The sequence below is a fragment of the Hippocampus comes genome, unplaced genomic scaffold (assembly GCF_001891065.2).
Source record: "Hippocampus comes isolate QL1 unplaced genomic scaffold, H_comes_QL1_v1.1 scaffold214, whole genome shotgun sequence".
NCBI lineage: Eukaryota > Metazoa > Chordata > Actinopteri > Syngnathiformes > Syngnathidae > Hippocampus > Hippocampus comes.
Window position 1 is genome coordinate 177,535 of NW_017804875.1, and position 22,932 is coordinate 200,466.

General features: G+C 46.1%; 1 protein-coding gene across 1 annotated transcript in view; it reads left to right on the plus strand.

Moving 5' to 3' along the window:
- Positions 1–22,932, plus strand: part of myo1b (myosin IB) — a 37,948-nt gene that overhangs the window by 9,017 nt on the left and 5,999 nt on the right. Inside the window, exons 3-21 of the mRNA XM_019880410.1 lie at positions 2,731–2,825; positions 4,326–4,430; positions 5,727–5,773; positions 6,899–6,962; positions 9,001–9,099; positions 10,004–10,107; positions 10,514–10,661; positions 11,363–11,481; positions 11,869–11,955; positions 12,685–12,750; positions 15,634–15,738; positions 16,471–16,533; positions 16,682–16,882; positions 17,338–17,564; positions 18,249–18,449; positions 20,490–20,583; positions 21,549–21,698; positions 21,777–21,845; positions 22,672–22,758. Of these exons, the coding sequence (XP_019735969.1) occupies positions 2,731–2,825; positions 4,326–4,430; positions 5,727–5,773; positions 6,899–6,962; positions 9,001–9,099; positions 10,004–10,107; positions 10,514–10,661; positions 11,363–11,481; positions 11,869–11,955; positions 12,685–12,750; positions 15,634–15,738; positions 16,471–16,533; positions 16,682–16,882; positions 17,338–17,564; positions 18,249–18,449; positions 20,490–20,583; positions 21,549–21,698; positions 21,777–21,845; positions 22,672–22,758 (2,131 nt within the window). The remainder of the gene's footprint in view (positions 1–2,730; positions 2,826–4,325; positions 4,431–5,726; positions 5,774–6,898; positions 6,963–9,000; positions 9,100–10,003; positions 10,108–10,513; positions 10,662–11,362; positions 11,482–11,868; positions 11,956–12,684; positions 12,751–15,633; positions 15,739–16,470; positions 16,534–16,681; positions 16,883–17,337; positions 17,565–18,248; positions 18,450–20,489; positions 20,584–21,548; positions 21,699–21,776; positions 21,846–22,671; positions 22,759–22,932) is intronic.

A 22,932-nucleotide genomic window follows, 5' to 3' on the forward strand; every position in this document is an offset into this window, starting at 1 on the left:
CCCACCCCAACCACACACACACACACACACACACACACACACACACTACCACTAGCTCCAAGTATATTGCATAGCCAGGACGTGAGGTTTCATCCATGTGCTTTATTACTCGATAAAATCTCATGACTCAGATTTTCAGTCACATTCAGTAAACCCTGCAGTCATTTTTCATCTCGACTTTTTTTTTGGGTTTAATGTGCAAAATCTCTCCGCCCCAAGTCAATGTGCAGTTCCACCACATCCCCACCCACAAGTTTTCTTTCGTGTATGTCCCAGGACGTGTTAGCAGAACCACACATGTAGAGTCAAGTAAGGAGCCCCACTTTTAAAAAAAAAAAAAAAAGTAGAAGCACATCTGCACGTGTGTCTTTGACGCTGTTTTGTAGCCTGTTCTTCTTTCCACCTGTTTTACGCCGACACGATGTCATCACATCTGGGCCACATGTGTTGGAACCCGACATCTTCTGTGTCCCGCCTGGCCGCCCACCCCAGCTGCGCTGCCCACCGTCTCTTCTCGCACGTGCACGCGTGGGTGTGTATGTGTGTTTTTAGGCTTAGTTCGATCAGCCTCTTGGTCCACCTGGCCTTTCGGAAGGAGTTGTTTTGCAACAGGGCCAGGCGGATTTCCTGCCTGGCAGGGAAGCCTTGATCGCTCGGAAATCACGGGCTTCTCTCCTGATGCCGACTCAAAATAGAAACCCGCTGAATGTCCCGTGTAGTGCTTGTCCAAAAAGGTGTATTACACTCGAAATTAAACGGCATTGCAACTGTGCTCTTCGTTTATAATTTGAGCGTTAATGTCCATGGCTGACGTCCATGAGAAGGGATGCACTTTAGCCTCGCCCTGAACGCAGTTTGCAAAAGGGAGTCCTAAAAAGGCAGTTGCCAGAGCCCTGCTTTCCTGCTCACCAAGAAGTTGAGTTGAGAGCCGACCGAATTATTTTCTCAGCGCTGATGTCACGCACTTGTGTTTTTTTTGCTCACCGCTGCCACGTGTAAAATCCAAATTATAGCCCCCGTAGTCTGACGCGAAGGGGGAAGCGCCGAGCCCAACTTCCGCTCTCGGGCCTGGTCGAGTGCGCTTCGCTTCGATGTTGACTGATGTTTAAAACCACCTCTAGTTAGTGAGAATGCATCCTGGGGCGAAGCGAGGAGCTGAAATTTCACGTGTTCGTCAAGCTACTGTAATCATGGTAGCGCAACACAACTGTGCATGGATTGTACACCTCAAGCGTCACGAGTTGCAGTAAATTAGTTTGCGCCATTCTCGTCGACAAAGTGGATTTCCAATGGGGAGCATCCCAATACGTCGATTAGCCGTCAACTTTTTTTTTTTTTTTTTTGACACTCTCAACTCTGAGTTTGGGTTTTATTTGGATGAGATGCATCCTTTGAAGCGTATGTACACCTCAAGCGTCACGAGTCGCAGTAAATTAGTTTGCGCCATTGTAGTCGACAAAGTGGATTTCCAATGGGGAGAATCCCAATACGTCGATTAGCAGTCAACTTTTTTTGTTTTTTTTTTGACACTCAACTCGGAGTTCGGGTTTTATTTGGATGAGATGCATCCTTTGAAGCGTGTCAGGCAGGTTAAACCCAGCTGGCCAGAGCCAAATTTCAAAGTAATCCCCAACAAATTGATGACATGGTTTTCTCACTGCGAGTGGTCAAAGGCTTACAACCCATCGGGCCCCCCCCCCCTCAAAAAAACAAAAAACAAAACACATCCTGCCATGATGGCAAACTTCATGGTGACTTGAAGAATGCTACGTTAGTGCGGGCTTGGATTACAGCCAGGGTTGGTTCTGGGGGGCGGGGGGGGGTCGGCGTCCATCTTGATTTGTGAAATCGGGCGCTGAAACACAAATCACAACATCGTGTGCTGTAAAGGGTGCCGAAGGAAAAACAGATTGTGTTGCTTTTGTCGGGAGGGAGTTTCCGCGTTTCCCATGTCCAGCTGAATTTGTGAATGAAGCCATCATACGCAGTTTCGTAGGTTGAAAAGCAACCGGAGCATGCGAACAAATGACAAAATTCCAAGTTTTTTTATTAATTCCCTCCCAATTCCCCAATATATCCAATAATAGTTCAGGAAAGCCAAGTTGGCTTTTCGTTTTTCTCTGTTTGGGTTGGATTTGAGCGTGCCAATGTTTGAATAATTTCCGCCATTGCTGGCTTTCATGAGGACAAATCAGACAACGGCTGCACAATAGAAGTTCACATCCACATGTTCGATTTCTCATCGGGATTAAAACCAGTTGTGACTTCAACACTGCCCGGTCTGAAGCGGCCGTGCCTCCGTTAAATTTTGAAGATCAATCTGGGAATTATTAGCGAGTGCTGAACTTTAAACGGAGCCTCTACAATGCAGCTAAATAAAGCGACGGGTCTGTCTTACAGATGTGACCTCATTCTGCAATTTACTCACACGCTATTGATTAGCTTGGACGCCGTTGCGCCTGACTCGGCACTCTTGACGTTTCTCTCGACCTCTTTCACTCTTCGCCTTCCCAGAAAGTTGAGAGATTTAAGATTTTACTCGATGATGATCGAATGGACAAAATCCAGACACGAATAATAATCATTCCTGCTGAGAAATAGTGGCTTTTTATATCAAATCATTTGTGCATCGTATGCATGTGTTTGCAACAGTTTGGTTATGTCAAGAGGCAAGTCTTGCCGCTGTTGGATTCTAATTCGTTTTTTTTTTTCTTTTTCCCCCATTTGCAGTTACGCTTTGGCAGATGAGGCCTACAGGTCACTCAGAGACCAGGACAAGGACCAGTGTATCCTCATTACAGGGGAGAGCGGGGCGGGGAAGACTGGTAAGACACAATTTACTTTTGATCTTTTATTTTTTTTTTTACATTTTTGCTGAATTTTACCCAAACGTCAATGGGAGATATTTTGACTTTGATTCTTAATTTGGACTCTTTGCCCCAATAGTTTGGAACTGGTGATCGCAATCACATGCCCATACAGTTCTTGTTGAGCTCATGACTCCAAGAAAAAAAAAAAAAAAACTCAAGAAGAGAGTGTCTTGAATCCAAGTAGGCCAGTAAGTGGTTGGGTACATGTAAAAACGTGCCTTATCAGCTCATCTTGATGCTCAAAAAAGATCTGGCCAAGGCATAGTCAAAATCTGCTCAAAGGCAACAGTAGACGGGAATTGCTCCTGTGCGGGAGGCCTCACCTGTAGATCAAATCAGCAAGGCATCGGGATGGTGCTGATTTTTTTTTTTTCTTTTTCAAGAATCGTACAAAACGTACAAAACCGCTTCTCTGAGTAGATATCCGCTATATTGATGTTGTTTGAAATTCAAAATCGGACACGAAAAAAGTTTTAAAGTAAAAAGCACACTGTGGATAAAATTGATGGACTGGATAGTAAGTATTAAAAAAAAAAAAATTCAAACTAATAAATTGCAGTTTCCATGGTCTTCTGTGATGTTTCAGTAAGCGCAGCCCAAGACGGTATCAAGAATGTTTTTGCATAATGATCTGGGTTTTATTGAGGTGCTCTCGCTGATATATAAAAAAAAAAAAAAAAAGCCCTTTCCCAAAATGCCAGCCAGCTAAATCGAGGCGATAAATGTGGATTTTAGTAATCTCGTCGTCCCTGAAGCTTTGTAATGGAACAAGGCCATCAAAAACGGGCCTGCTCCAGCAATATGGGTCATCGGCGCCGATGTGGTGCTCGGGGTTTTCTCAGGCCTTCTCAGAGCTTGTCGATATCGTGAAACAATGACACGATGGAAAAGGAAATGTCTTGCGCATAGGAACGTCGACGCTGCGAGCACGTGCACGGCATGACGATGGTGATGACGAACATCGTCATTGACTCTGTTTGGGTCCCGCATGTTTGGCCTCCGCCTCCCCCCGGCTCAGCGTTTTGATGACCTGCCAGGCTCATTAGCGATGCGTCCCACCAGCGGTTGTCAAGCGCCTTGCTATCGCTTGCTGGCACATCCCCTCGCGTCATCGCTTCTAGGTCACCCTCCTCTCGCTGGCCAGGAGGAGGGATGATCCCCATCGCCAGTCCGCAACACAAGACGCGGTTTGGAGCTCGTCGCCTTCCTTTCGCTCCAAATGCCTTTTTCGACACGGCGTCATCTGGCGTCTCATTGGGGGCAGTTTTCACGATGCAGTAATAGTCCGAAAAGTGGAAAGGAGGGTGTTTTTGTGCATTGAGGCTTTCTTCTGTCAGAGGGGATGGCGTAAAGGGGGATTTATTTTATTTTTTTGAAGGTGGCTGAGAGATTGAAGGGATAACGCACGACTGGCGACAGAGTAGACTTGATATTTATCCGTGCGTGTTGTTGCAGAGGCCAGTAAGCTGGTGATGTCATACGTGGCAGCGGTGTGTGGGAAGGGCCAGGAGGTGAATAAGGTCAAGGAACAGTTACTGCAGTCCAATCCTGTGCTGGAAGGTGAGTAGAGTGAACCACAAGCGCCGTCCGTCATGGACTGTCTGTGTCAAATCAAGCGGAGCTCAAAGAACACCACTCTCTTGCTTCAACTTTAAAGATCAACTGTTTATTGGGGGTGGGTTCATAATCCAGAACATGTGTACTGAACAATGATGCTTTCCTTTTGCACAACTATATTTAGAACTCGCCACCGACCAGCAGGCAGCACCTTAAATCTCGACTTTTCTTGCTGCTTAGATTTAAAAATAAATAAATAAATCTTGGGTCCTCCTTAAAACTCATTCAGTACCAGCCAATTCTCTGAAAAGACGTTTAAAAACGTCTTTGGGAGTGAATGAGTTAAATGCTGCATTTGTAAATATTTTTTCGTTCACCCTGTTGTTTGCTCCCATTTGGGTGCAAAGGTTGCTCCTGTGACAGTCGAATTCCCCTCACGCCGTGAGAAATGTATCTCCCTCCAAAACATACGAAAGGAGGAAACATGTCAACTGTGTGAAAACCGAGTCTTGATTTGAATGTGATTTGCCTAACGTTCAGGTTTTGTTCGTGTCCAGGTGCTTCAAAGCGATCGCATGTACAGTGTACAAAATGCATCTCATCGCTACAAGTCGAGCTGGAACGTGGCCGGCTGTATTTTCCGGGGGAGGGGAGAGGGGTGCGTGAAGGTAACAAGAGAGAGGACGTCGGTGGGCAGGAGAGAACGAGGCACTGTTTAGCCTTGTTGTTTGGACGTGACCTGTTATATTCTTTGCTTTTTTTTTTTTTTTTACTCAATGCTAACTCACATCCTGCTAGCCTTGAATTGCGCTCGCTATCTTTCTGCGGAGCCGCCGCATTCGAAAATGTACTTTGCCAACAGCGTACACGCTCACGAAGAATTGTTGGTATGGATGCGAAGGGAGAGAGAGAAAGAGAGCGTTTCGGTTTAGAGGCTTTGGCTTTAAGAGGAATAAATTTGCAAATAATGCCGCGTTATTGCTGTCACACAAACACAAATGACGACAGGATAAGAGTCGTTTCAATGAGCGTTTGTTTCTATTTCACGTAAATTCACACGAAGTCATGAGACCTGAATGTGGCGTGATGACAAGGTTCACGTCTATCCAAGCCTGGAAAATCCAACTCCTTGACATCATCCAGATAGAATTATGCTGGACATTGAGCAGATCAAAGGCTTTGTGTCTCGTATCATGATGATTTTCGTCGAAATTTTGTGGGCCTTTTTTTTGTGTTGTCATGCCTTTTGACGTGCTGTATTTGTATTTTATGGCTTGCCACTATTTTCCGATTTTTCAGCCTTCGGAAATGCCAAGACAGTGAGGAATGACAACTCGTCCAGATTTGTGAGTGTCCTTAAAAGCATTTCGACTCTAACCCCTCAAACCGCCGCCGTTCATGCATGTGAACTAACTAACTGAAGGACTTCAGCGTGACCACATTTGGATTGCACATTGCTAAATGGGATCATTTCAGCCCGGCGAGTGTCCGTCTGCAGCAGATAAGTCTTGATCGGGTTTGAAATGGGATTCATCCGTACGAGTGTCACCAATGGTGCGGTCTCCGCGGTAACAGCTTTTCCCGTACAGTTCTGTTTTTGGAAAAACACACTCCCCTATGCTTCGCGTCAGCAGCAGACCTGCAACGGTTGTGATATTTTGAAGCGACACGTGAGATGGCTTTTTGACTTTGAATTTGACTTTGGCTTTTGACTTTTTTTTCCCCTCCATGAATGGAAAAAGTCATTCCTTTGTTTTCCTGCCCAGTTGCCGCACGGTCACGCAGCCCACGCCTGCACAGATCGCTTGGATTTAAACGGCAAATGGGGTTATTGCACAGCTTTTGCGACTGAAAAGACAACTATTTCATTCGGTCTTTGTTTTTGTACGCGCTTTTCCCATAAAATAGCGGCCGATTGGAGAGGCCTCGCGTCTCATCGAGGTCTTTTGGATGCGGCCTTTGAGGCGAGCTTGGCCGTTCAACCCCGATGCAGTCGCCGTGCAATATTCAATCGCTAATCTCCATCGTCGCTATGAAATCATGCCAGTGCTCAGACCCGAGTCGTAACCATGCAGGAGTATTATAACGGATTATGTCCCTGATCTGTTTATATTTAGGTAACCTTGGCCTAAACCTTCAGACGAGGTCGTGATGACATGCCACCGGATAGCGGGTCATCAAACACCCACGGATGGTCATGAAACCGTCTTTTAAGACGCTAAGCTTGCTCGCTCCTGACCACCAGCTATTCATGTCACAGGGCCGTCTGCGCCACTTCCGAGTTTGAATCGGAGGGACCCGGAATAGCATTTTTAGTCCTAATTATGGCCGAGCAATCGACTGAAGTTGGAGGTCCAAGATGGTGCCCCCCCCGCCCCGTTTTTTTTTATTTTTTTTATTTTTGCCTCGAACGGAGAGGCGTGCGTAGATCCAACTCTGTCATTTTGTAACCGGTGACCTGTGGCCTACAGGGAAAGTACATGGACATCGAGTTTGACTTCAAAGGAGATCCTCTCGGTGGAGTCATCAGCAACTGTAAGTATAACCCGCCCTCGTTCTCAAGTCGCGCAAAGAAACCTTCATGTGTTAATGTGCATGCCATACAAAGAAGAAACATGTCGGCAGTTCATCAAAACTACTGCACAGACGCCCCCCCCCCCACACACACACACTGAAGCCAATCTCCTGCCCAGACTGAACAAAACACACACACACACCCCCTCCGCACTGTGACTCTCCCCTATTCAGTTCTTGTCTCTGTTTTGCTTTTTTTATCTTGCCTCTGTTCACATTGTTTTGTCTGCGCCGGATTCCCCGCCAGAGGTCACAGAAAACAACGAAGGGGAGCTTATGCCGGAGGCACAAGTGACTCTCTGTTAATTCCGGTGCAAGGGAGTCGAGTGTGAGGAAGATCCACGGACATGTGACTTCTTCGGAAAAGAGCGCGGCCGACTATTAGAGCGCACGGGGGTCAACGCGGCTTTTCTGAAGGAAGCGATGCATCGGGTCGAGTTTTGTGTCCTCAAAATGGCTCTCTATTTTCTCGCCGTCCGTCAGACCGGTTTGGATGCTCACGGTGGAATTGACATGCTAACTGGATTGTGGTCAATGCGCAGCGCCTCACACTTGGCGTTTCGTTGCCGTCAGCCCGTCGCTCGTTCTATTATTGATGCGCTTGAGCTCAGTGATTCACGGGGCCGTGGGTGCCGGCGATGCACATTCAGGTCAGCGAATGGCTCTCGACCTGCGTTGCGCCCGTCCTCGCGGTGCCCACCTACTGGATGAGTCACTTTTTGTTATTCTGAATTACAATAGCTGCTTTTTGACTTCTAAAATGGCCGCCGCGATAAGGAAGAGGATTGGGATGGTAGCGGTATACGATCAGAAACGTCGGTGTTGTGTGTATGCAGAGAACATCTTTTCTCTCGCCAAATGATCTCGATCACGTTTCCAAACGCAAACATCCGATGGCTACGCGCTGACGGCGAGTACGATAAAAGACAACTTGTACACGGTTGCTAGCTTTCTTGACCCCAGTAAATACGTTTGGCTCTTCCAACAACAAAGCACAGAAGCCTCTTTTAAATGCGAGATATGACTTGGTCAAAAACACGCCGCGCTATCCTGAATCAAGTGGCCATCATCCCGCACATAAACGGCTCGCTACTCAAAGTCGCCACTACAGGGAAAAAAAGCGAGTGGAACAAAATCAGCTTCTGTTTCTCACCGCACTTCGCAAGTCGTGCTGTAATACGCTCGCTACTTCATTGAGCGATGCGGACCGCTAGCCATTCGCTGACTTCATCCTTGCACTGCAGAACACCAGCTCGAACCCGCCTTCCGGGAACAAGGCAGCGCCACATCTGCTTGCCAACCACCTGAGCCACAAAAGAGCAACTTTGTACCCTCAAAGAACCGTGCCTGGTTTTCCTGAAATAGGGTCCGAACGAAACATGAGGTCGGGCTAAGGAAAGCGACGAAAAATGACTTGATCCTCAATATACGTTTGGCTCACATCGAACCCGAGCAAGGGAATGCCGTCATCCTGCGGGGGGGCAGCCGCACATCTCCGCGGACGGCCTCTAATTAAATCATGCTCGCTCTAATGCGGTGACCAGATGACGGCTTCCTTTTTTTAATCGTGCGCTGTTCACACGCAACGGGGAACTGCGCTGAGAATGCTGACGGCTTTACGCGCTTTCTTACACGTACGCTGCAAAGTGCAGCACAAACAGGAAAACGCTTACAAAACATTGCCTCGGTTGCCGTAGCAACTAGACGACACGGGACGTACTGTCTAGGAGGAGCTGGAGAGTTCCAGTGCGTCCACACCCTGAGAAAATCTGTCTCATTCATTTTCATGTCAAGCCAAATTGTTTGGGTGCGCAGCAAAAAGAAAGCGTTTGCCTCGCTGCACCAATACTTTTGGAACGCAGGTTCCGTGGTCAACTTTAGGCCGCTCAACCACGTATTCATTGTAACCAAAGAATAATGTCTGATATTGTGCCCTTCTTTTTTTTTTTTTTTTAACTCATTATTTGCATTTGGGTTTTTTTTTCCGACACTTTTTCAGATCTGCTGGAGAAGTCCCGTGTGGTGAAACAGCCGCGAGGGGAGAGGAACTTCCACGTCTTTTATCAGCTCTTGTCCGGCGCTTCTGATGATATGCTCAGTAGGTTTGAAGCGCGCCGCACATGAAATCGGACATTTTAAGGACCCCCAAATGAATGTCAAAAAGATGCCCGGCAAATAAACGGGAGCGCATTCATGCACCTTATAAATGAGGCCTTAGGTAGCCAGATGTTCTCTTCAGACTAAACTGGAGTCTGTCATGTCAGCTTCCTCTTTTCGTGACTTCAATTTGCATATTAGACGGCGAGGGTGTGCGTGTGTCCTCCCCAGTAGCTTTTGAATTTCTTTCATTCTTTATTCTTATATTTTTATTGTTCTGTGAATACAAAAGACATGTCGTTTGACCAAGATGTGGCGTGAGCACCCGCGAGCATAGCGCAGCTGGACAAACACTCGCCGGGCGCATTCATGGCACCGTCTTCCTGCTTTACAAACAGCGCCGAGAACAAAGGGAGGCTGTGAAACCTGTTCCTTGTTGTAGCTTTTCCGGCGATCGAGCGCCATTGTTTTTATGGCCTGCACAGGATAACAACATAATGGCCATTGACTCCAGATCTCTCACACACACACACTCACACACACACACATTTGTGCATTTTCCGACGTTCTCAATCAGTATGCAAAAACAGTATCTGTTTTTTTTGTTTGGTTTTTTTTTTGGTTTTGTGTGTGTGTGTGTGTGTGTATATATATCTATATATATATATATAGATATATATATATATATAAATAATATAAACAAACGTTATATTAGCATGCTAAGCTAACGGCTCCTCTGTTGTTCAAGCTGATGTTTGTCTGAATTGGACATGCCATGTCTGAGCTCCGACTAATATCTCAAGTGATTGATTCCCCAACGTCACTTGGCTCTCAGTAATCAATCGGAATGCGTCCAGTCCAACGTCAGCTCCCAATTTCCGCCCCCTTGTTTTTGTGTGTAACAGAGAAACTGAAGCTGAACCGGGACTTCAGCAAGTACAACTACTTGAGCCTCGATTCCGCCGTGGTCAACGGGCTCGACGACGCCGCCAGCTTTAGGACGGTCAAAGTGAGTGCAGCAGTTATTTTTCAGTGGCGTGACACCTAATTGCCTATTCTACAAAGAAGTACAAGAATCGAGGTTGGTCTGATTTCTCCTCATCGTCTTGAAATAACCGACTGGCAGTTAACATCCTCTAGCGGGGCCGTAAAACTGGTGAACATTAAACTGAAGCTCATCCTGGAAATGAAGTAAAGTGAAGCTCCATTGAGCCGTATGCAATTCACCCCAAAGCCAAATGTGGTTAAATGATCGCTCATTGTCATGATATCAAATTCATCTTTTCGCATCGTTGGTTTCAGCCACGTGTTGTTCTGATATGCGGTGGCAGATACTCGTCGCCGTGGAATTATGGCTCGCCTTCTGTTCCGGTTAAAGCCTCCCTCATCCGACCGGTTTTATTTCCCGTCCTCAGAACGCGATGCAGATTGTGGGCTTCATGGAGGACGAGGTACAGTCGGTGCTGGAGCTCGTGGCGGCTGTCCTGAAGCTCGGCAACATCGAGTTCAAGCCCGAGTCACGGTGCAACGGCGCCGACGAGAGCCGCGTGAAAGATAAAAACGGTACGGGTTCATGGATGTTTAGAGGCATGTGGCGACGGGGCAGTGGCCGCCGCCACTGTCGCCGTTGTTGGATCGTTGGCGCGCCCGCACTTACCGGATGACCACCTGTTAAGCCACTGCCCCCCCCCCCTCTTGACTCAATAAAAAATGGCACATTATTTCTGCTCCCTAATTATGTTACCATATGAATTTGCTATGTCAGCTGTTAAAAAAAAAAAAAAAAAAGAACTTTTTGCCATATGACATTTCAGGAAGCAAAAAAGTAATAATCCAGGACACACATTCATTTGTAGTCCACCAGACTGACTGTTTTTGGAATATTCTGAATGATTCTTTGTGCACACAAGCCTCTCATAACTGCTATTTATAAATCGGTCGACTAAGTTGGTTTTCACTGCTATATTGCTGAAGTTCAAAAAATGTGAAAGCATCCTCGTGACCAGCGAGGGAGATGCTGTGTATGGAAAACGCAAAAGATCTCTTATCTGCAAAAATGGCTGCGCACAAGCATATCGGGGTGGAATCAGTGGCTGATAAACAAGCTGACATTCTTTACCAAACCAGCTTCTTGCCTCGGAGGAAACTGAAAAAAAAAAAAAAACATGCCTTGACTTTCAAGTCAACATTTGCCCATTTCCTCCGAATGCTTGCGGTGTCTGTTTGCACTTTTGAGCATGTGTTCCATTTTATCTGATGTGCAGATTTAAAAGAGATGTGTGAGCTGCTGGGGATCGAGCAGACGGTGCTGGAAAGGGCCTTCAGCTACCGCACGGTTGAGGCCAAATCGGAGAAGGTGTCGACGACCTTGAATGTGGCCCAGGTGAGAAGGGAAGTTTTGATTCGCAAGCCCCGCCTCCCGGTATGTGTTCCGCCGCACGCTCCAGGCGGCTCCCTCGTCCGTGTTTCTCGAGCCGCCACCTCGCGTCCATGTCGGCGTTGGCACGCAAAAGCTTTCAATTATAAATGAGGAGTATTCCTCTTGGAAAATTCATTTGTGGGTCACATTGGAGAAGTCGGCGGGTTCACTCGAGTTGCTCGTGCGTGTAATCTGGATTCCATAAAGCTGCTGTATTAAAATAAAAGATCATATGCTGCTTACTGCTGCTTACAATCGACCTGGGATGATGTCCAGTTCTGTTTTCACGACTTTGTTGATGTTCTTTTCATTCCCTTAACATATTGATCCTTTTTTTTTGTTTGTTTGCAGGCCTACTATGCTCGAGATGCCCTTGCCAAAAATCTCTACAGCCGTCTGTTTAGCTGGCTCGTTACTCGGATCAATGAAAGCATAAAAGTAAGACGTTTCCATTGTAACCATGTTTGATTTTACAGTATATCGTCGCTGTCTGATAAGAACCTTGCGTGTCCAGATGTGCTTAATTTCACATTTTTTTCACAAACTATTGTTCTCGATATGCATCGTCTATGATTTTTAAGCATTCAGGATTTTAAGGTTTTTAAAAAAAAAAAAAAATAGCTTGAGAGCAAATGTTGAACCTCTTGAATACTTGAAAGTGTCCCTCGGGATCCGCATTGCGTCGCCTCGAGAAGGAGAGTCTGAGGTCTTGATGGTTGAAATACTTTTTAAAGTTTTGATAGTTGGTTTAGATGACTTTTTTATTTTTTTTTGGGGGGGGGGTCTCTGTAATGCTTTGGTGCAGAACCAACTAGTCAGTCAGGAATATAATCGCGTCCAGATTTATCTCAGCATATTAAACTGCTTAGTCAGTTAATTGTGTCACTCGTAGCTCGACGACCTTGAAGAATTTGGGAAGATGTAACTGCAGTTGTTCGCTAGTTATTTTATTTCGGGAGGGTGTGGGGAGGACGACATTAAATTAGCCATCGAATATGACGGTGTTGATGATGGCAATATAAGATATAATGCCAACTTGAACTCTGCACTTTGGCAATCCCGAAGAGGAGCGTTTTGAGAGATGCAAGGATTCTGCCCGACAGCGACGATGTAATCAATACTGCATAAGGCCCGAAAAATAATGTTGACTCTGTTTTCCACCTGCAGGCACAAACTAAAACCCGCCACAAGGTCATGGGCGTGCTGGACATCTACGGCTTCGAGATATTCGAGGTAGGAAAGCCGAAACCTTTTCTGTTTTTCCCGTCTCTCTTCCTGTCCGTGTGTGATGAGGACAGAATCTGACCACGCATCCATTTTTTATCGGCTTTCAAAGGATTTTGCCCCTGGCTGTTTGTGCGACTGCGCGCGAGCGGCGACATACCTGTGAGGAGCTTATCTCCACAACCGTGGGCTGATAAAAGCATATTCATATTGGATTAGTTCAGCTTTAGTGCTCTCGGGAGTGAAATCCTCTTTTGCCGCACGTTGATTTCAACACGAATATCGGCAGGGCGCAGTAAAACCAACTGACCTCGAAGACACTGATCGATACGTGCTTGCTCCCGTACGGGCGCTGCACGGACGCGGAAAATTCCTGTGACGGGGGTCCTCCACTTGCGTCTTTGGAATGTAACGAAAAGTGCACCGCGTAAGAATTTCTTGTCACGCAGCACAGGAAGGCACAGTCTGTTCCCGCTGCGTTTACTGGTTTCCCTTTGATGATGTGTCTTTTGGCGGCATCGTTTTTTTCCACACAAATATTTCCCGTAACATAACATTTTGAGGCGACAAGCGGCATCGAGAAATAGAACGACAGTCAGACTTTACGACTGCGTCACCGCAGGTCAGTGACAGACTGCCACACATGGCATGACTTGCGTACCAATTCTTGGAAACATCAACGGAGGTTACGTCGAAACCTGAAAAATAATTTCCCGCGCTGGGTTACCATTATAATACCCAGAACTTTTCTCTGTCATATATTTCTGTATTTAGACATTTTTTTTCCAGTCTTTATGTTGTGAAGGAGGAGTCCCGCTTAACTTACAAATGGCAGGCTCCCTCTAGTGGTACGCGAAGGAATTACTGAATTAGTTCAAACTGTATCACGTTAGGATGGCTCAAACTTTTGTTCGTTTCTGCTCGAGGTGTCCAAATGAATTGCTTGATCGACAACAAATCGATGATCAAGCTAATCGATCACAGCCGTGGTTTGACTTTAAATTGTTCAAATCTTTTGATTTCAGCCTCTGATTTGTTTGGTCCTTCATCAAAGCGGACTGATTATCGTTTGTGTTTAATCAACGTGAGACATTTGCTTTAACTTCGGAAAACAACAATTGAACGAGCAATTGAATTGGCTTCAAAAAGTTTGGTCGATACAATATCATTCCTTCGGGTGATATTGCTTCCTTGTTGCTTCAGATTTTTTCTGTAAACAACAACAGTAATTGGTTAAAAAATAGGAATTTAAATGAAAAACATGATTAATGTATCCAAATAATTAAATATTACGTCAACGCAGTCTCCGTTTCGAGTACAGTACAGTTGAACTTCAAAGTGCAATCCAGTTGCATTTTGTCAACATTTATTGAGTGCGTGAGAGGTGCTGAGTGGTCTTAATGAATAAATATTCTGTGCCTTGTTGCGCCAATGCCCCCCCACCCCCCATTCATTACGTTCATGTCTTTGCCATGCCACTGCTCATTCTCTTCACTCACTCTCAAGCCATTCCTCTCCTCTTGCCTGTTGTCTCGTGTGTCGGTCACCAGAATGCAGTAAGTAACACCAGCCTGCTGTTTGCTGTGCTTGTTGACGCATGCTCTCATCCTCCTAATTTTGCCGCTCACTAAAAAACGATCGGCGGGGCTCCCGGTGTGCAGCGCGGCCACGTGGCTGTCCAGATGCAAAAAAATAGTAAAATCAACCTTTGCATCAGCCGAGATATAACATGCACTCTGTTGGCACCCAGTCAATATCAAATATGTAGATCAGGCCTGGGGGATTTTTTTTTTTTTTTTAACACGTCCACAGTCAGTCAGGTTGCATTGAGCGGCTGCATTGTGTTGCTGCCTCTCAGAGATGATGGCACACATTGTGGTCATTGATTGAATTGCCAACAGAGTGTGCCCCCCCCCCTTGTATTGCCCTTTTCTTCGGTATTGTTTCGAAAACTCTCTTATCGGGGGGGTTACGTTATCTCAACAGGTTAATACCAATTACGTTGAGGAAAACTCCAGTTTCCGTTCAATGTGTATTTTGACACGTATGTTAAAGCGATTACGCCGCTAACGGCAAACGCTAGCATACTTGCTCGAAATAACTTGAATGGGCCGGAAAAAAATTAAGTTGTTGTGACAAAAATGTGGATTTGGACAATTCTCAATCCAGCCTTGTGCCTGCTGCCACTTGCCTTGCTTTGCTATTGAATGCGCGAGTGAGTTTTTTTTAAGCGGTGAAGGTGACTGCGGTTTCTCCGTAAAGGGAAGAGATGACCTTTTTTTTTTTGCTCTGTGTTCCCATTTCCCTGTCATTGAGAAACCTTGCCGTGTCCTTCGCTCAATGGGCTGTTAAACTAAACCCGCTTATTGCCGTAGCGGCTAATGGCTAACCCAACACGTAGCACAATTAGGCCATCTGCCAGGAAGTGTGACGCTCCCCCTCAATGGCTCATAATTGACCGCGATTATAATTGCCTGTAAATGTTTAAACGGCATCTATGGGTGGTTACTTACAGTCTATGGCTTTATCGTAAGGGCCCATCTGCTTTGACAAGTTTTATAGTAGCCGCGGTTCACTCTTTAAATTGTGCTCGATGTGTGTTTTCAATAACGAGGTAGCCACATTTAGAATCTGCTCATATTAGAAGCAAAATAGCCTTGGATGTCACCTAACCGATGTTGTAATTCTGCGTAATTCTTCAAATGCAAACGCTTTTCTAATTGGGCTATTGCACAGATTCAGCCTTTGCGTTTCATCAATTTGTATGTGTAGGATGACCTTTTAGTTGCGCAAAGACTAAAATTCGACTAAATCACCATCTTGAAAACGCTAGACAGCAACCAAGGGGACGTGTCAAGGCGTAAAAGCGCTCTTCTGTCCGTGCTCCTACAGGACAACAGCTTTGAGCAGTTCATCATCAACTATTGCAATGAGAAGCTGCAGCAGATCTTCATCGAGCTAACCCTGCGCGAGGAGCAGGAGGAGTACGTCAGAGAGGCAAGTTTGTATATTGACACGCAATCAACATCTTCGCAAACGGCAGGGCAGGGGGGGGGGGGCAATGGCCTCTATCACATAATCGCTGTAGGCCCCTTGCTTGACAGTGTTTCGTTATCCGTCCCACGCCGACACCCTCTCGCTATCCTTCTCCTCCAGTGGAGGGTGAGAAATAAAGGTGGTCTCTTCATCCAGCATAGCGTAACCCCCCCGCCCCCGTGGCCCGTCAACATCTGCTTGTTTTGAAAGCTCAGCGTTGTGTGAGTGGTGACCCCCTCAACTCCTTCCCTACAAACACGACGGCGCATATTCTGGCCGCTCTCCAGCGTACAGCATGGGAAAATACCACAAGGCCTGTCGGCGGGAGAAAGGTCCATCGGGATAAGCCACGCCTTCTTTGCGCCCAACCCCCTCCGAAGATCTGTCACATCGCTTACATCAACTGAAGGCGTGTTCCCAACCCATTGGTTGTTGCGGTATAGCGGTCCACATTATTTTGGTTGAATTTTCTTTGAAAGCCAGCTTGGTGACATGTGTGACGTTGTCGCCGCGGAAACAAAACATCAGCCCCCCCGCCCCCCGACAGAACTTATTTGCTTACAGATGTAATGGAAACCGAGCGCAGAGAGGTTGTTCCGAGGAACGTTCCTTTTGTGACTGTCATCGAGCCATCACTTGTGTGCTTTATTGTAGAGCCATTGTCGCGTTGACCTTAATTTCCTTTTGTCGCAGGGCATCGAGTGGACCAACATTGAATACTTCAACAATGCCATTATCTGCGACCTCATTGAGAATGTAAGTCAGATTCCCACTGGTGGGGAGGGAGGGGCCGATCTCATCTGGCACCGGAATGAAAAAGGGCTATCGAAGCTCTAGCAATTTAAAAATCTGTCTCAAAAAAAAAAAAAAAAAAAAAGATGTCATCATGTCTTCACACCACCAGAACCAAAATGGCATCATGGCCATGTTGGATGAGGAGTGCCTGCGTCCCGGGACGGTGACGGACGAGACCTTCCTCGACAAGCTGAACACCATCTGCGCCGAGCACCAGCACTTTGAGAGCCGCCTGAGCAAGAATTCAAAGTTCCTCAATGACCACAGCTTGCCGCACAGTTGCTTCCGTATCCAGCACTACGCCGGCAAGGTACCGGGGCGGCGACCCACACGGGCCACTTTTCCGCTCGTAATTGCTTTCTTAAATGATACGAAGCAGACCAGCAATGTCAGATTCATTTTCATCACACGGCAGTTACGGTTTCCCTCACAGAGGCATTTATGACTCATAAATGTATAATAAAAAAAAAAGTGCCTTTTTTCCCCTCCCTTAAGATTTACTGAAAATAAACTTGACTCACAAAAATTCCCAACTGTATTGTAGATGAAAAAATATCACTTTTGTCTTTCAACTATTGAAAAAAGACCCTCAAAAATCCATAAATATCACTTGATTAGTTTCAACGACTTAAAAAAAAAATCCCCAAAATAGTCCATTTTTATCAAAAAGCAAAAACATTTGTGCCTCTGTGGTACACAAGATGGTATTCTCTGTAATGGACGTTTTTTTTTTTTTTGTTGTTGTTTTCCTTCCCTTGTGTCAAGGTGCTGTACTGCGTCGAAGGCTTTGTGGACAAGAACAACGACCTCCTGTATCGCGACTTGTCCCAAGCCATGTTTAAGGCCAACCACAGTCTGATGAAGCAGCTGTTCCCGGACGGCAACCCGGCCAAAGTCAACCTGAAGAGACCGCCCACTGCTGGCTTCCAGTTCAAAGCATCAGTGGGCACTCTCATGAAGAACCTGCAGACCAAGAACCCCAACTACATCCGGTAGCGTGCACGCGTGTGTGCTCGGCCCGCACGATTCTTTTTAACCGATGATATCACCGTCACGAGTCGTGCCGATTATTCATCATTGCGCTCCTTTTGACAAACGGGTCGTTTTCAGCCCAAAATGAGACTTCTGAAAGCTTCGAAAGAGTACACGTTCAATTGTTTAGAACAATTGAATTTACAAGGGAGGTTAACATTTAAAACTCATTCAGTACCAGCCAATTCTGGACCAAGTCTGAAAAGACGTTTAAAAACGTCTTTGGGAGTGAATGTGTTAAATCCAAAAATATGCTACCAGAATGGAATCATGAAATCCGGACAAGTCATGTTGATCGCTATCGAAAGCAGCAGCTTCTCACCATGATGCTCCACATTTCCAATTTCTGCTGTACTTTCCTTCTGCGGACACGACTCGCTGTCATCAGTCCTACGAGTGAGTTTAGGCTCTCGCTGCAGGCTTGACCGACTGCGCTCGCTTATTTCGGCAGCTTAATGAAGTCTTAATCGTGTGTTCGCCCGACTTGTGGTTCAGAAAGTTCGTCGTGAAGAGACGCCCACATTTTGAATGTTTCGTTTAATTGTAGCCATGAAAACCGGGTGAGTCGTACATCCCCCAGCGCGTGTGCTGCATTCACCACATGTCATACCAAACCCCGTGTCTCCTTTTTTTTTTTTTGCCAGGTGCATCAAGCCCAATGACAAGAAGGCAGCCCACATCTTCACAGAGTCGCTCGTTTGCCATCAAGTGCGCTACTTGGGCCTGATGGAGAACGTCCGCGTGAGACGAGCCGGCTACGCCTTCCGGCAGGTGTACGGACCCTGCCTGGAGCGCTACAAAATGCTCTGCAAACGGACCTGGCCGCATTGGAGAGGGCCTGCTAGGTAATGGTCATGTTTATTCACCGGCAGCAGGTGGGGGAGGTGGGAGTGGGGAAAGGGGGGGGGAGTATTACCGGGACCTTTGCCAGAACCCCCCCTGAGGCTTTCGGAGAAAATGTGCAGCCGTGGACTTTAAATAGTGAGTGCGCTTTCAGCTAGTCCCAGCGGAAAGAGCGACTGTGTGACCAGTGCTAATGGGCTGCCGTTGGAGTGGTCCGCTCCCAGGTGGGATTTTCTGCAGCTGTGTGAGACTCTCAATCTGGTTCCACTCTTATCACGGCGCATAATCTTTCCTGCAAATAAATCGCTTTAGAATGCCGTGCACATTATTTCCCAGCTCATTATGCAGCATTTCATTCGATTTTTATCTCTTTCTATAAATCGGGCCATTCTCCAAGTGTGGCGCTGCGCGAGCTCCCTCTTGTGGTACATTAAAATTAGGGCGGGGCCGATTTATGGGCCCATATTGGCTCTTTGAAAATCGCCAAAAATCTGCTGTCCTTTTTTTTTTTTTTTTGTTAAACATATTAAGACCGTAGAACATAAGACAATGATCATGACATTTAACCCCTGACACAATAATAAAAAAAAAATTTTTTTTTTGCGTTATATGAAAGAAATCATAAAGGACAAGGGGCAGTGTTATAAAACAGTCAAATGTTCTGCCTCTCACAACTGTATTGTCGTAAACATTAAGGGACCCCCTAAAAAGTCATTTTATTCATCGAATTCGGCGCGGTCTTTAAAAAATAAATATCTACACAGAGGTCGGGCCGCCCCTACATGAAAGAATCCCTGCCATCGTTCAGGAACAATTTAACTTTGAAGCTCAGTACTTTGATGTTGAATATTTAACAGCTGTTTGATTTTGAAGTTATTTCGGTGCATTTTGTTTTTAACGTTTATGTGCAAGACATCGCAGCTGTTCATGTTCAAGCTGCTCGATCGATGCGGCCTTTACAAAGACAATAATACTCAGTTGAAGTCCATTTTCTTCAGTTAAAACCTCCCAAAGTGATCCATGTTCGACCAAACGCCTGCGATAGAGATCATATTGCCGAAGTGTTGACAATACATTGTGGCTAGTCGATGTTGACACTGCCTACGGAGAATGTTTTCTTGGCCTGTGATAGTTTTCCAGCTCGGCTTTATCGCACGTTTTCTCAGGCCAGTAACGCGCATATTTCACCGGGCCTCACTCGGCGCCTTCGCATCAGATCATACATTACGCCGCATGCTCCACAAAGGCCACGGTCCCCCTTTCTGCAGCGCGGCACGTGAAGGCATTTTATTCTTATCACCCTTTGCCTTCCATATCAATCAGACTCGCTCGTTTTGCCTCCTCGGTTGGCAAATTGCGTTCCTATCATGGCACCCAGTCAGAATTTCCTCAGTCCCCCTTTTTGGTTTCTGTTCCTCCGTGTTATATTCAGCCCTCTTTTCTGAGCAAATTGGTGCCGTGGTCAAATTCTTTCATCTTAGGCGGCTGCCTAAGATGAAAGAAGCCGCCTTTGTCACTCCTTGGCTGGATTACTGTAACACATTTGACTTTGGAGTCAGCCGATCCTCCATGAAGCGTCTCCAGTTGGTCCAAAATGCTGCTGCTCGGCTCTTGACTGGTACTCGTAAGAGGGAGCACATCACTCCTACTCTGGCGTCCTTTCAGTCCTTTTTAAGACTTTGTTTTCAAATCTTTAAGTGGCCTAGCCCCCACCTTACCTCTTGGAGCTTCTGCACCCCCGCTCCAGTTCTGCGGACCAGACCTCCCGCTGAACGTTCGGCAAGCCCCCTCGCTGTCCACCTTTAAAACCCGTCTTAAAACTCTTTTTAAAAAAATGTTTGGCTTTTGACTTATTTTTAGTTTGACTGTTTTTGTGCTTTACACTGTCTGTTATGAATTTATTGTTTGTTTTACGGGTTATTTTTGCTCCATGTACAGCACTTTGTATTCGGCTCTGGTTGTTTTTAAAGTGCTCTATAAATACATTTGAGTTGAGCGACGAGCGTTTTAAACATTCATTTCCCCCACCGTCCCTCCCGCAGGGAGGGAGTCGAAGTCCTCATGGCCGATCTTCAGGTTCCCACCGAAGAATTCTCCTACGGCCGCTCCAAAATCTTCATCAGGAATCCACGAACGGTAAAACTCACGGCGCAAGCGTGAAGCCCCACCGCCGCACTTGTGTGCGCTTTGCCCATATGTGCCTGAATATCAAAAAGTTGTCCTCGGCCGTTTTTGCACAATGTTTGTAGGGGTGGCGCCGTTCCGGGCCCCCCCTACTTCATGTTTTGCCTTCATCCAAACACATGCTTCCATTTAGCCCTCCCATCTTCCATGGGAAATGAGCATCTCGAGTAGCCTCTTTAACGACTCGAGCAGCACAATTTAGTGCTTTTTTTTTTCCTCTCTCGCTCAAAATACTTGGAAAAAATGTCATTTCGTAGCAAGCACTTACACAACCTGCCACCGAAAGGGAATAGAAATGACCTTAACCATCTTCAAATGGGATTGTAAAATGTCGGAGGGGTTGTCCGGGGCAAAGAAAAGGTTGGCCACTGGCTGCTTTTTTTTTTTTTTTTTTTTCTCAAGGCTTCTGCACATTCCTGTTAACATTAAAAAAAAAGTGTCAACATGATATCGTTGCCAGAGTAATGGCAATATAACAGTGATATCATGAACCCAAGATAATATCCCATAAGATATTCATGTTGCAGCTGAAGATCGGTGATTCATTTCTTTTTTTTTTTTTTATTTTGCCGCGGGCCAAGCCGTAAAGCGGCATTCTGCTCCCTTCAGAAGGTGGCGCTTGGACTTTGTTCTTCATATCACTGAATCAATATTTGCTCCCAGATAAACATTGCTTTCTGCAGCATCAAGATGGTGTAAAAGACATTGCACTTTACAACGTGAGTGTCAAAAGCCCAAACTCACTGTAAAGTGAAAAGTCGAAGTAGTTCTCAATATTTGGCGCACACTTCAAGCAATTATCGTCCTTTTTTTTTTTTTTTTTTTTTTTTTTTTTTAATACATGCAGAAGCAGAGTGTCTGTTTGTCTTGTCGTGGTCCAAACAACCTATTCTCCCCTGCCCTCCTCTTCCTCGCAGCTGTTTTTCTTAGAGGAAAGGCGGCGGCAGTGCCTGCAGGACCTGGCCACGCTCATTCAGAAAATCTACCGTGGCTGGAAGTGCCGCACTCATTTCTTGTTGCTGAAAAAGAGTCAGATTGTGGTCGCCGCGTGGTACCGGCGCTACACGGTGAGCGAACCATCGGGGCGGCGGGCGCCGAAACGATGCAAGTCGGCATTTGCTCATTTTCCCTTTGCCGCCTGACAGCAACAAAAGAAATACCAGAAGATCAAGAGCGCCACCACCGTGGTGCAGTCATACACTCGGGGATGGCAGGTGGGCTTCCAAGTCTTTCTTTTCTTGTTATTGTTTGTTTGTTGTTCAATCAAAAGGCAACTGGAGGTAAAAATGAGTATTAGGGCCACAAAAAAATAAATAATAATAATAATAAATGCAGCGCAGGCTGGTCGCTTATGAGAATAAAGTCGTACATGTTTCGCTTCAAAGTTTGACTCTGAGATTAGTCATCGAGCAATCTCTCAACTTGTCATCTCGTAGTGCACAGGTGTCAAAGTCAAGGCCCGGGGGCCAGATCTGGCCCGCCACATCATTTTAAGTGGCCCGCAAAAGCAATTCACGTATCAACTTCCAGGATCCTTGCTAAAGTCTATCCTGAAATGTCAAATTGTGACTCTTATAAATAACGTTGAAATGTTGCAATCATTTTGTTAGCCTGTTTCCACTCACTTGACCAATAATCGAACAAACAAACAAACAAATAGCTGTTTTTAAGAGGAAGCAGTGACAGGTTCGACGAAGGCAGGAGTGACAGCCGAAACTGTCAGCTCGGTAAGAGTTTTTCTCTTCACCAAACGAGACCAATGTCTTGAAAAAAAACTTTCAACCTAATTTAACAAAGAGATAGTTGACTTGAGTGATTTAAAAAACTAGTAAACAGATGAGATGATTACGTAAACATTTATTCGTAACGGCCCGCAGAGGGCAAGACGTAACTCCAAAGTGGCCCGCGACAAAAATGAGTTTGACACCCCTGTCGTAGTGCGATTCGTTTTTTTCCATTTTCAGTCCGTGTCCGTCAAACGTAAGCGGGTGAGAAATGATGGCGCACCATGCAAATACCGTCTCGCGTGTTTTCCGTTAGGCTCGCAAACTGCTGAGAGAACTGAAACATCAGAAGAGGTGCGAGGAGGCGGCGACCACCATTGCGGCTTACTGGCACGGCGCTCAGGTACCGATTTACGTTTTTACGGCCGCGTTCTGTCACCGGATGGTTTGCGCAAACGCTGAAGGGCTTTTCCTATTCCAAGTCAACTTTTTTTTTTCCTGCTCTATGCATTCGATGCCGCTTCTTCTGCCAATCTCACAGCTGCCCTTTTTCCGTATATTTTACCCCCCCGCCCCA